At 48.1% G+C, this 12,819-nt stretch overlaps 1 protein-coding gene across 1 annotated transcript in view; it reads right to left on the reverse strand.

Annotated features, from left to right (window-relative positions):
• Window positions 1-12,819, reverse strand: part of CACNA2D3 (calcium voltage-gated channel auxiliary subunit alpha2delta 3) — an 866,841-nt gene that overhangs the window by 296,019 nt on the left and 558,003 nt on the right. The window contains exons 12-13 of the mRNA XM_080820180.1: window positions 11,527-11,605; window positions 1,011-1,144 (exon numbers count right to left, since the gene is read on the reverse strand). Of these exons, the coding sequence (XP_080676306.1) occupies window positions 1,011-1,144; window positions 11,527-11,605 (213 nt within the window). The remainder of the gene's footprint in view (window positions 1-1,010; window positions 1,145-11,526; window positions 11,606-12,819) is intronic.

Raw genomic sequence — 12,819 nt, forward strand, 5'->3', positions numbered from 1 at the left:
AGGATGATTGGCAAAGCGACTTCTACGCTAATTCAGCATCAGATTCTTTTGCTTGGAAGTCGGCGTTAGAATGAGCCCATGGCCAGTCTTCCAACAGCAATGCCATGCGGATATCACCACCGCGGAAGCGCACTCTCACTTGCCTATGGGAAGAAAGTGCACCTGCCGGCCTCTACCCTGGCTCCTGCTCGCTGCTGGAGCTGAGCTTTGGTTACCCTCCCAAGCTGAGCACCCAAGATTCACCACCAGCAGCGGGCGTCTCAGAGGGCGAGGACGGACTCTAACGTGACCACAGTCATGACTACCGGCAGAACCTGGACACATAGGAGGAAAGCAAAGTAACTAGAGAAGACGCGGTAAAAAACGGACTTTCCTCTGCCCACCGAACTCCTTCCAGAAGTGCCAGCTACATTCTGATACTGTGATTTTTCACCCAACTTGCTTGTTGAGAAGACCAACACAAAAGGCACAACAAAGGAAAAATGTCATTGGACCCTATCATGGAGGAAGAGTGACAGAACTGCAGTTGGAAATATCAGGAAAGGGAAACCTCACTAAAGTGGATGCTAGAAGGGAGGCCGGTGGGAAGCACTGTCGAGTACAGACCCAACGGAAGAATGCTCAGTGGGAAAGAAGCATCAGTTACAGGCCCCAACAGGAAAAGATGTACATCGCAGCTTCTACAAGAAATCAAGCACCCTTGCAACTCAGCCCACGGGAAACCATCATCATCTTGAACTCCTGAACTCTTGAACTGGGTTTTTGTTCAAAACAGCCCCTGCCAACTTTCTCCTTCTTCTCCATAAAATATTCCTCTCTTTCGTTTGTTGGATTTGCCGATGGTTTTGCTGTAGCTTGCCTGTCCTGGATTGCAATTCTCTGCTATTCCTGAATAAACTCATTTTTGCAAGGAAAAATAACTGACAGTTTTGTTTTTAAGGTTAACACTGTCTTCTAGAATGAACAGAGGACAACCCTCAGGCCATCCCCAGCGGGCCCCGAGGACTCACAGTGCTGTCGATGTAAGCTTCAGTCCATACCACGTCATGCTCCTGGTCGATGACTTTGGGACGGCTGAGGACGTGCAGGTACTCCATGACATTTTCCTGCACGTCGGCCAAGGTGGAGATCTGAGTGAAAAATCCTGCCAAGGGAGAACCAAGCTTAGTAACAGAAAGACAGGCAACGGCAGAGCTTGCATATGCCACGCCTTCTTGGCCTCTGGTTAACTTCTTTTGTTTCTTTCCCTATTCTTTTTAAACATTGTATCTCCTCTTTACCATCACCCATTTCATGAGTCACCTGTTCACGGGACTGAAAATATAATCAAGCAAAAGGAATCATAGTAAGGTCAACCAGAAAGCCTCCTCCCATAGGAAGCCCCTTTAGAGAATGTCCTCCCAGACTTGTTTCAGTACATACACGTGGACACATACACTTACACATACATCTACACCTTTTCTGGCAGAAACGGGGGTGCTCCTCTTTACATGCCGTTCTGGAACTTTTTATTTATTTTTTATTTTTTATTTTTTTTTACTTTAGTGTGTTTATTTCCAATAGGAAAACTATGAACCATGAAATGTAAAGGCCACCTCTCTCTCTCTTTTTTTAAAATACCTAACAATAGCTATGATTAACTTGAAGGGGCACAAAATCTGCTAACAGTGGATAAGCTTTGTCCCATTTGTTCTTGAGAACATGATGAAGCAGATACAACGCCCACTCGCAAGGTAAGATGCCGGAGGCAGATGAGAGAGACGGGTTTCGCCCATGTTCTCACAGGTATCAGGCAGCAAACAGCAAAGGTCACCCGTGTGTAGGGGTCTCTTCATCTGTGCCTTTTGCTCCCCCGGAATTTTTTTACCCTTTGTGTGTTTGAGGTGGAAACTCCAGCTCACACCCCTCATGTGGTTAGCAGACCTGCCTTTTCAATATGCTGGGTTGACATGGTTTCTCAGTAACAGAAAAAGTCCTAAACATGCTATCATCTCCCGGATGGGGCACCGTTTTGTTCTTGAGTTTCTCTTTCGTGCGGGGTCTGGGTTAGGAGATGAGAGAAGGGAAGGCATGCACTGAGCAAGGTCTGGATCCCCGGTGGGGTAGCGAGGGGCTTTCATTCCCTTATGGAAGGCTTTCCTGGGGCCCAGCACTGGAGAAGCAGGGATTAACAAGATGAGCACTGCGCCTGCCTCCGGGGGCCTGGCAGGTCTGAGTAAACAGACTACTGCAAAGTAGCACAATGAATATGATGCTGAAAATCACAGCAGGGACAGCCTATCAAACCCGGCTACACTGAGGAAGGATTAGGGCAGCTGACCCCTGAAAGATGAGGACCAGGTAGCTAGAGGAACTGTGTATCCCACAAAGTGTGAGTAAAGGCCCATGGTGTGAGTCGGGCTTTTTCTAGAAGCTGAAAAGAGCTCAGAATGGCTGGAGGAAGCTGGGGGAGAGGGGCTGGAAGTCAGATGCTATAAATCAGAGATGAGCAGCCTGTCCCACAAGACTTTGGGAAGCAGTTTAGACTTTAACCTCCTTTATCAGGCAGGGAGCCTTGGGAGGATTTTAATAAGGGGAACACTGGATGGACAAAATTCATGTTTCGTCCCTATGCCTTCACATAAGGACCCTTACAACTAAGCTCATGGTGTGTCCTACTTGCCAACAAACCAGAGAAGGATATGTGTGTCCCTGAAGCCAGATATGGCACAGCACTTGCTACAGTGTTTGTGAAACCTTCTGTCTAAAAGCAAGCTCTGGGTAAGGAAATGCCAGCCCTTCTGTTGTCCAGAAAAGGGGCAGGGCCCTCCCAGGGCATTTCTCAACAAAGGCCAGCTGGTTTGAATTTGCTGTGCCAACCCCAAACCAGGTTGGGACCATGTGGCTTCTGGCTTCCTGATGACAGCTCTGCACAGTGCTAATTAACATGCATTGTCACTCCTGTCCAGGGCCAGGGCCTCACCCATCCCAGGGGAAACGGGGCCCCAAAGGAGCAGGCTGTGAGTGACTGTTCTAGCTTGTAGCCTGGGAGGGGACCCGTCTCCCTGAAGCCAGGCACCCCAGTGAGGGACACCCATCTGGGACAGGGCTCTCCCAAGGCTTCCAGGAGACCCCTTTCTGGGAGGCAAGGTAGGGGAGGCAAGTTGCAAGAGCATTGCTGGGTGATGGGGAGCATTCGTAGTTATCATCCTTCCTTCATGGCAGCTACAGTCAGTGTGTGAATCAGCAAGAAAACATCCCATTACTTCTCTAGTAGGTGAATCTAGGCTCTGGAGGAAGGGCCTTAGAGCCACAGCCAAGGCATAAAGGACAAGCCAAGACAGGTGTTGCCATGCTGAGCGGAGAAGGAGAGAGCTGAAAGTTCTGGACCATCCGGGTACGTGGGTGAACCATTCACAGTGTAGAGCAACCCCCATGGAGGATCCTGTACCAAATGGGCACGGAAGACGGCGGGAATTTTCTTGCTTGTCTGCATTTTTATTCTCATGCTCAAAGCCAACAGTAAAAATCCCTGATTTGGGTTTCCCAGCATCGGGCCAAGAGAAGAAAGGGAATGAATGTAAGGAGGAGGATGGGAGAGACAGATCATTACACAGCGGGGGTGGAGGGGAGTAGGAAGGAAACACAATCATGCATTTGGAAGGAGACTGAACTGGGCCACCACCCTCACTTGGTCTTGCTTATCATGTTCAGAGCTCTGAAAAGCTGGCTTCTCCCCAGAGCTACAAACCCGCAGCCAACTGTATACCTGACACCTCCAATGGGGATGAGTAACGGGATTCTCAGACTCAACTTGTCCAAAGCCAACTCCCAGGTTCCCTGTCCAAGCCCATTCCTTCCCTGGTGGGTCTTTCTCATCTTAGTAAATGGCGCCACTGCCCAGTTAGGCCAAAAACTTCAGAATTATCTTTGATAGTCATCATTTCCTCACCCCACCCCATAGCTAATCCAATGGCATGTCCCTCTGGCCCTGCCTCTGTAATACACTGAAAATCCTCTCTCCCATCTCCATTGCTCCCAGCTAACCCAAGACTCCACTGTCTTTTCCCCAGACCCTCCGTGCCCCTCTCCCTCCTTGTTATCTAAGCTCCTCTGGGCAGTCAGACGGATCATCTGAAAGTATAAAGCAGATCACCACCGCCCTGCTTAAAACCCTAAAACACCTTCTGTTCAGAGTTAGAATAAAATCCAAATTTCTAACCCTGACCGCCAAGACTCTCCCTCAACTGCCCCCCCCCCCACCTGCATGACAGAATCCCCTTCTGTACTCCCACGTTTGCTCACTGTTCCAGCTCCCTGGCCTTTTGCTTCCTCTCATAGGCCATGCTCATCCCCCACCCCCCATCCCAGGCCTTAGCACTTGCTGCCTCCTCAGCCCTGCACACCTTCTATCCAGTTTTGCCGTGGCTGGCTTCTGCTGTCGTTCAGAGATCAGCTGTGGGAACTCATTCCTATCACGGCACCCCACCACCACGTTCTTTGTTTGCTCTGCTCTCTTTCACTGGAGTATTAGCTCCGTGACATCTACAAAAAGCTGGTGCCCATCTTGTCCAGAGTGCCATTTTCAGAACCAGGCCCAGAGGTCCAAGGGACCTCAATAGTAATGCAAGAAGAGTCATGAGGTCTGACTGTGATTCACCTTGCCTCTCTGCACTGGGGCCACATAAGAACCCAACTTGTGTGCTCACTGTATGGAGAGGAAAGAAACCACAGTAATTTATACTGGATCGATTCAAATCTAAGTTCATCAGATTCCAAAGCCTCTGCTCTTCAGACATTTATTGGGAAGGGTCAGGCATGGCTGTTTGGAGGTCTTGTCCCAGGAGGGCACCCCTCGTGGGCTGTTCGTGTCTGAGTGACTGAGAAGGTTGAGGATGGGGTTGGGAAATGTGGGGCTCTCTGAGGTTCCTGGGAGATGCTCAGTAATTAGCACCAAAGATCTACTGAAAACCCAGATCACAGTTCTGAGTTTTATCTCGGAGATGCAGACGTATAAAAGGTAAGAGAAGCCGAGGTTACAAAAATGCTATGAGTACTGTACACTGAAAAGCTTAATGCAAATTTATCGTCTAGCCCCAATCCATTAAAACCTAAAACCTTTCGGAAAGGCTCTTTTTGGTGTTTCAATATTTTCATAGAAGTTTTAGTTAACACATGTACTTTTGATGGATAACAGGAAGTCCCTGAGGGCTGGACGCCTTGGCTGCAAACTTTAGGTGTTCCTCCTGTTTTCCCTCTGCACTCTCCGGACTGGCCACCTTCCCTCCCCCCGCCCCTCACTATGATTTCTTTTAAATTCTAGCCCTTGAATGTTTATTCTCTTCTTTAATGTGCCTTTTTGGACTTCATAGATCATGCAAGAAAACAGAATCAGCAATCATTTGGTAATTACCAAGGACTAATTAATGCTGGAATTAGCCATCTATTACAAGTGGTCTGCTCATTTTTCTACCTAACATCGATTTATTTACCTTATTCCCTCGCAGAGCCTTCTATGAACCCTGGGTTACCACTCTTCAGTGAGATCAACCACGTGCAGCCTGGTGTTTTGTGTTTCTGAGATTTTACCGCCCTCGCTTCGAGATGTGCTAAGGGCCCTTGGCTAAAAGAGGCCTCGGCAGACGATGCCCCCCTCAGCACGTTGTTTGATATTCAGCTCTGCAGCGGGGCCGGAGCTGAGGGCCCCACGAGGCCACTCCTCGGTGGGAGTCTCTGGCTGGGCGCCTCCACCTCACACGCCATGGTCCTCTTTCCACCTTGGGTGCGATGGACACTGCTCCTGGTGAGTCTTCCCAAAGACTTTTGTCCTCTTAAAGAAGACACGCCAGAAGCAAGCAAGCCGGTACCCAGATTTCAGTCTTGCCGGGACAAAGGGGTGGGCAGGGGGGTGGATTTGCATTCGCTAAGGGAGCAGCAGTGTTCTTGGAAGACCCTCGCAGTCCTCCCTCTTCCTCCTCCCTGTCAACAGCACGCACTACTAACAAAGCACTTATTTCTGCAGAGAAACGCACAGCTTGCAAACAGGTTTCTGTCTCTACGATTCCTGATCATTTCACGGAGACTGAGGAAGAGGTCCACTGGCCCTGAGAGCTGAGGGGTGCATGTTTGGTGAATTGGAAAAAACCCACTGGGAGAGGACACCCCCACACCAGGGCAGGGCACCCAGCTGCCTCTGCGGGCATCGCTTCCGAGAACGGAGCTATCAGAATCAGCCCCAAACCTCCCCTTTAGGGGCAAACCTTTTCCTTGGTGGGTAAGAGGACACTATTAATTTCAAATGGCATGCTAGAAAAAATAATTTGAAGGATCAGGTGGTGGAACTAGGAATGCTGTCCTGTATGCAGCTCTGTCGCTGAGCCAAATGCCCCTACCTCGTCTCCTCTCAGAGCCCGAGTGTCCCCATTTGTAAAATGTCAGGAACTGAACCACACGCCTACACAGGCGGGGGCACGACCACTTGTGGGTCACACCGGCTGAGTGTAAATCCTCATCCAGCCTTTATTAGCTATGGCATACTAAAATCCTGCCTCAACCTCTAAATTTCATTTTCTAGATTCTCTCCTATTATGGGAAGCATGCAAGAGTCTTCCCTGAAACAGGCCTTTCCTCCTCCCAGAGAGAGGTGACCTCACAGCCTGGTGAGGGGCTAAGCTCTGGCTTCGGATCTGTTGGGCCTGAATCCTGGCTCTGCCACCCGTGGGCTGCTAATCTGGGGCAAGGTGCCAGTCGCTCCGGGTCTGTTTCCTGCTCATGCCCCACCAAAAGCATTAAGAGGTCAAAAGAGATAATACACAGACGTCCTTGGCACTCTACCTATCACTGAGCGTGCTTAGCTGTGACTAACAACACACCCCCGTCTTCAGCTTCATCACCGTCATCCTCTCCACTCCAATCCTCGTGTTCTACAGAGTGTACCCCCTGGAGTATTATGGAACCATGAGAAAGAAGGAAATCCTGCCATTGGGACAACATGGATGGACACTGAGGCCACCATGTTAAATGTGATAAGTCAGACAAAGAAAAACTAATACTGTATGATATTACTTATATGTGAACTCTGCATGGAATCAAAAAAATCCAAACGTGGTGTAGAACCAGAGAGTAGAATGGGGTTACCAGGGGTGGGAGGGAGGGGAGTTTTTGAGGGAATTAGGAAGATATTAGTCAAAAGGTACAAAAATTTTTAAAAAGAATTACACAAATGTATCGGAATGGCATTTTTGCCTTCTCCCACCTGTTCCAAAATGGCAAAACGTTTTCATTTCCACTTTTCACTCAACCCTACCTACAACCATGCTGGCCTCATAAATTTAGTGAGGGAACAAGACAGTTGGAAAGGTAGAGCGTAGTTCATAATTTTTTGATAGAAAAAGACTGTGGGTCTGAACTTCTGAGGAGGGCTCAGTCCACCAGAGCTCTTTCAAATGAGAAAATGACCATTAACCCGTCAGAAGGGACAAGCTGAGCAGACAACCAAGAGAGACTCATGTGGTGTTTCCATCTGACCTAACGATGACGGATTGGTTGAGAACCCAAACACAGAGGCCCTTCTTTATTTGCACAGCTGGAAAACACTCCCTTCACCATGGTTTCTGAAGGAGAATCAGGCAGTGCTTATTTAAAATCTTGGCACACTGAACGTTAGAGAAGGTCATCATGGCTTTATGGACTATCTGGACTAGTCAGCCCCTCTCTTCTGCTTCCCAGTTCACTAGTTTATCCAATAGTGTGAAAGCAGAGCTTTAAATTCCACGAGCCATTCTACAGTGGCAATGATTGTTTTAATGTATTTAAAATGGCTTGCTGCTTTGCCTCATTAGGGCTGGCTCCCTCATGATAGGACCTAGTTACGCATAAAATGAAACAAACCGATGAGCTCCAGGCCTCTCTGGTTTTTGCTAGGAGACTGGACAAGGCAGAGAACCCCTGCCACGGGTTTGGGTGTCCCCAGGAATCCGTTTCCAGGGGACAGTGTCTGAGGTGCACTGGCTGAGAACTGTGTCCTTGGCTACCAGACTTCCCAGCGAGAGGACCTGTACCGATCGTGGGTTATCAGTCACCGAACCAGAGGAAAGGTTGGTGCTGGTCCTGTGACTCCTGAGTCACTCTGGCCGGTCGGCCAGCAGGCTTCTCCTTGGGCTCCCCTGGGCTCTCCCTGGGTCTGTTTTGGTCCCCGAATGCTAATGCTTCATTTCACTGAAGAACTTGGCTGACTCAGGGAGAAAATATGTAAGGGGGGGGGCCCCCCTCTGGACCTCATGTCACTTGAGATGAAAAATGTTATGCTGCCTCCATACTATAACAATCTGAGACTATAAACAATGATTTAATTAATGACCGTAGAAGAATACTTGCTCACCGATGTTACGTGGTCCAAAACCCCATAACTGACGCAACGTGAAGCCAATGTTTATATGGGCACAGATGACTGGAACCTAACATTTTGATGGCAACTGTTACTTTGAAGAGTGGCAAACAATGACATTTTATTCCCAAGGCCCTTCAGAAAAGAAGCAGAGTAAGGAAGGCAGACCTCTTCAGAGAGACTTGCTTTAGCAGGGAAGGCAATGACCGGATTTATACAGGAAGAGAAGGAGGATCACTGTGGAATCCGATGGCCTGGCCAGCTAAGCATCTACTATTACCTCCTTGGGTTTTCCAAGCTGCTGCACTCAGACTTTCTAAATCTAAAGGGCTCCGTTCTATAGCCAGGCCCTGGAATACTCAGAGTTGACCAAATTGTCTTCAAAAGGATGCTTCAAAGATTCTTATAAACAATGACTAAAACTAAATTATGGTGTAATATTAGTTGATTAAGACAAGACTTCAATTTGAGTAATTTTCATCAGCTGGACACAGACAGTGGTAAAAACAAGAACCCATGACTAAAGGCGTACTAGCTGGTGGGGAAGGATGGCAAATCTGATGTGGCAGGAATAACAGCAACATTTTTAAAAATTTGAAAATGGAAAGGAACTCCTTCTTTTCAAGACCACAAAATAAAGGAAAAAATGGGGAGACGTGTATAGCTCGCTCAAGGTTTTTAAATGTCAACAAAGTTCCAAAACTTATTTCAACAATGGCCTCTTCACTCAGTGGAAATCTGGGATCTGCACAGCCCCCATAACTTGATGCCTATGTTTCCCCTGTACTTTGGCCTGAAGGGAAGCCAGATGCATTATTCTGAGACAATCCAAATTGCTGACACCTTTTGGTGAGGCCAGCCGGCCAATAAACTGAAATCATTGTAAAATGTGTTATGTTAGCCCTTCAAGGAAATGTTAAAACCTCCCATGCAGTTGTCTACTTTTTAGATGGAGGGAACTGACATTAGCTTAAAAGATGGTTCCAAGTAGAAGCAGATAATTCAAAACAATGTCAAGCAAAGGGAAGGGTGAGCAATGTTCATTTGCTTGGCCACGTACGTTTTCACGACTCACTTCCCACGTCCACCCAGCCAGGGTGCTGAGACCCTGCCAGGATGCATCTGTTTTTCTCCACGGGCTTACCTCTGCCCACACCCAATTCAGCAGTGGGGAGTCCTACCCCAAGCTTAGGGGGAGTCATAACCTTTTCTGGGGGAAGGAAGGGACTTCAAGTCGAATTTAGAGTGCTGATCAGTCTCAAGTGGAGAAGATACAAACTCTTTGTCCTAACACCATGTCTTGCCCACAGTGTGTTGTGTGGACAGATGAGTGTGCATGGCATGGGGTGGTCATTTCTAGATTGCACCATGCAGTGGGGGGTCTGTCTACAGAGAGGAAGAATGCCAAAGAGCAATGAAAGAAATCAGGGAGGAAAAGAAGTGAAACCCAGCTCCCTGGTCCCTCGTGAGACGTGAGCTTCCCTTCCCACTCTGGGCTCTGAGTCACTTCTTTTCCTCTCCAAAAACACTCCTCTTTTTAATTTCAGAGAGCAACTTTGCTTGCTTGCAACTGAAATAACGTTTTCTTAAGAGCTGGGATGTGCAAACTCTTCATGGAATCCTCTTCCCTCCACGGGGGCACAAACTCTGGAACTTTTAAAAATAACGGATGGCTTAGGAGACAGTATTTAAAAAAGACCACCTACATCCATCACGACCAGTTTACCTTGCGATAGGACATGTCTTCCTTTATTAGTGTTTACAGCAATTTACTCATTTTTCAAACATTAAATGAGCACTCATTCTGAGTAAGACAGGAGGCTGGGCGCTCCTCCAGCGCTCATGATGTAATCAGAGCTAAAGGCTGCTCTCATGGAGCATGTAGCCTCTGAGGGGGAAAGAGGACATGCTTACAGATCAAAATGGCACCAAGAAATAATGGGGCATTCATGTGCCAGGCACTGTGCTCCCAGCTTGACCTGTACAGCCTCATTTCATGCTAACAACAGCTGGGGCACATGTCATCACTACCCCTCTTTTCTAGGTGACACATCTCAGACCCAGAGAGGTTTGGCAACTTGTACGTGGATGGTGGACGGTGGAGGCTGGATTTGAACTCCAGGAGTCTGGGTCAAGACCCCAGTAGTCTGGACTCTACCACCTATTTGCCGCCTATGCTTTGCCTTCTTGGTCGTGTGTAGCATGAAAGGAAGGAAGCCCTTCATAAACGAGAGGGCCCTATTCCTCCCTTCCCTCTGCCTTCCCCAAACCGTTGTTTCCAACACACAACAGGGGATTCTTAATCAATAGACTCCAGAATATGGAAAAGGCAATGGTTACTGAGCACTTACCATGTCCCAGCATTGAACCAGGTACCTAATCTACACTGTTTCATTAATCTTGATGTTTAGTAGGAATCAAAGCAAGAACTATTCTCAACATCCTGATTTTGAAGATCAGAACATCAAGGCTGTTTAAAGTTAATGAATTTAATCAGGTAAGTAGGCTAAGTTATGCTATGGGGACATATCAAACTGGAAATCTCAGTGGCTTCACGCAAAGAGTTATCGATTACACATATATATCCATGTGGGCTGGCAGGACGCAGGAGGAGTAGAAGGGCACCAGTCCCTGGTGGTCACTCAGGGAACCAGGCTGATGAAATCACTCCATGACTACTCCATCTGGAACACGGAGTTTTTAGAGTTCACAAGAGCAGGAGAACAGAGTATGGACACTATCACACCAGCTCCGAAAAGCTTTAGCCCGAAAATGACCCAGCTCGGTTTTGCTCACGGCCTACTGGCCAGAACCTGTCTTGAGGCCCCACCTAACTGCAAGGGGATGGAGAATGGGGAGTGAGCACATGGATATATTTGATGGACAGTAAATTGCTAATGGACAGTAATCTCCCAAGCTCACCCAGCTACTACGCGGCAGAGTGCAGAGGCTTAACCACTCCACTTGACGATGTCCTCAAAATCTGTCAATGTATTTTGGGAGAAGTTGTTCCAAGTCTATCACACACCACTTAGAAATACCCAAATCTTATCTTAGAACTCATAGCCTCGTCTGAGAACTTTCTGCTTTCTCTTGACTAGCCCATCTTCGGTGCACTCAAGGGGAAGTTACTGGGAGTCCAGCACATAGGGAGAACCTACCTTTGTTGGCACAAGCCATCCACTTGAGATTGTCTGCAAAAGCAGCCTCTCGCCCAATGAGGTAGGTGAAGATGCGGACCTGGGAGGAAGAGGAGCACAGGCGTCAGCGATACACACCTTTCACCGCGCTGCCCAGAACACATGCGGGGATCCCGCACATGTGCTTTTCCTCTTTAATGCCCCAGGCTTCCCATCTGTAGGAACATATTTAAGACATTTGAAGCACAGTCAGCTAGAAATATATTCAAAACTGGAGGCTTTGATCTTTTCAACCATATGGCATTGGCCGTGGTTGTTTTTCGGTGTGCAGCTCACGACAGAGGAGAGCGACTTGAAATAGGAAATGGGCAGCAGCGCGGGCCCAGGGGAGGGGTGGGGTGCACACATATGGACAAGGACCATCTCGGTCTGGACCGAATCCGTAATCATTTTCCTCATCCACACAGGAAACGCACAGTGTGCTCTTCTTGGGAATACAAACGCCACCAAAAGACCCTCAACATTCCCCCCCAATGGTGAGGACAGGCTGCAGACACTCTTACCATCTGTGGTGTCTGGCATGATTTTAGGAGGTAATTATCTGGGTCCAGAGGCACGGCCTGTAGCCAGGAGACCAACGGGGACTCTTTCTAGCCTTCTTAAGCTTTTGGCTCCGGAAGAGCAGAGAGCACGTGTAAAACCCTGGCTCTCTTGTTTTCTATTGCCTTCCCAACTCTCTCTCATGAGGCCAGAATCCTTTGAAACAGAGGACCACCCCTCTCCCAAAGTAGTACTTGAGGGTTAGATGGAAGAAAGATAGGGGATGAAAAGGGTTACAGCCCTTGAATTCAAAGTTAAAACAGTACGTGGGTCAACAGTACCCGGTCCAAACAAAACTCTGCTGGAGGCCACGCACAGCCCCATGACTACCTCCCCGTGACCAAGTTAAAGGAAGACATGCCATTAGATGAAGATGCTGGGCATGTGACCCCAGCTGATGTCCAGCCCACCGAGACTGGCTCAGGCACCCACTGCCCCTTCAGTGCCTTTACTATAGTTGTTGCGAACTAGTATCTCATGCAGTTACATCTGTGAGGTTGATCTCCGCAGACTGTGCCCCTGACACAGGGAAGGAGGGGATGTCTCTTTCTCCCTGGCTGTGTCCTGATGGAGAACAGTACTTAGAACGTTAAAACTCAATACATGAATGGGTACAAACATATGAATGCTCCTAGCTGAGTACAAAAAGGGCAGATTTTGCTTTAGTGAATGAATGAATGCATGAATGAATGTTTTTTAAAAGTAGGCTCCACA

The sequence above is a fragment of the Martes martes genome (assembly GCF_963455335.1).
Source record: "Martes martes genome assembly, chromosome: 1".
In the NCBI taxonomy this organism is placed as follows: Eukaryota; Metazoa; Chordata; class Mammalia; order Carnivora; family Mustelidae; genus Martes; species Martes martes.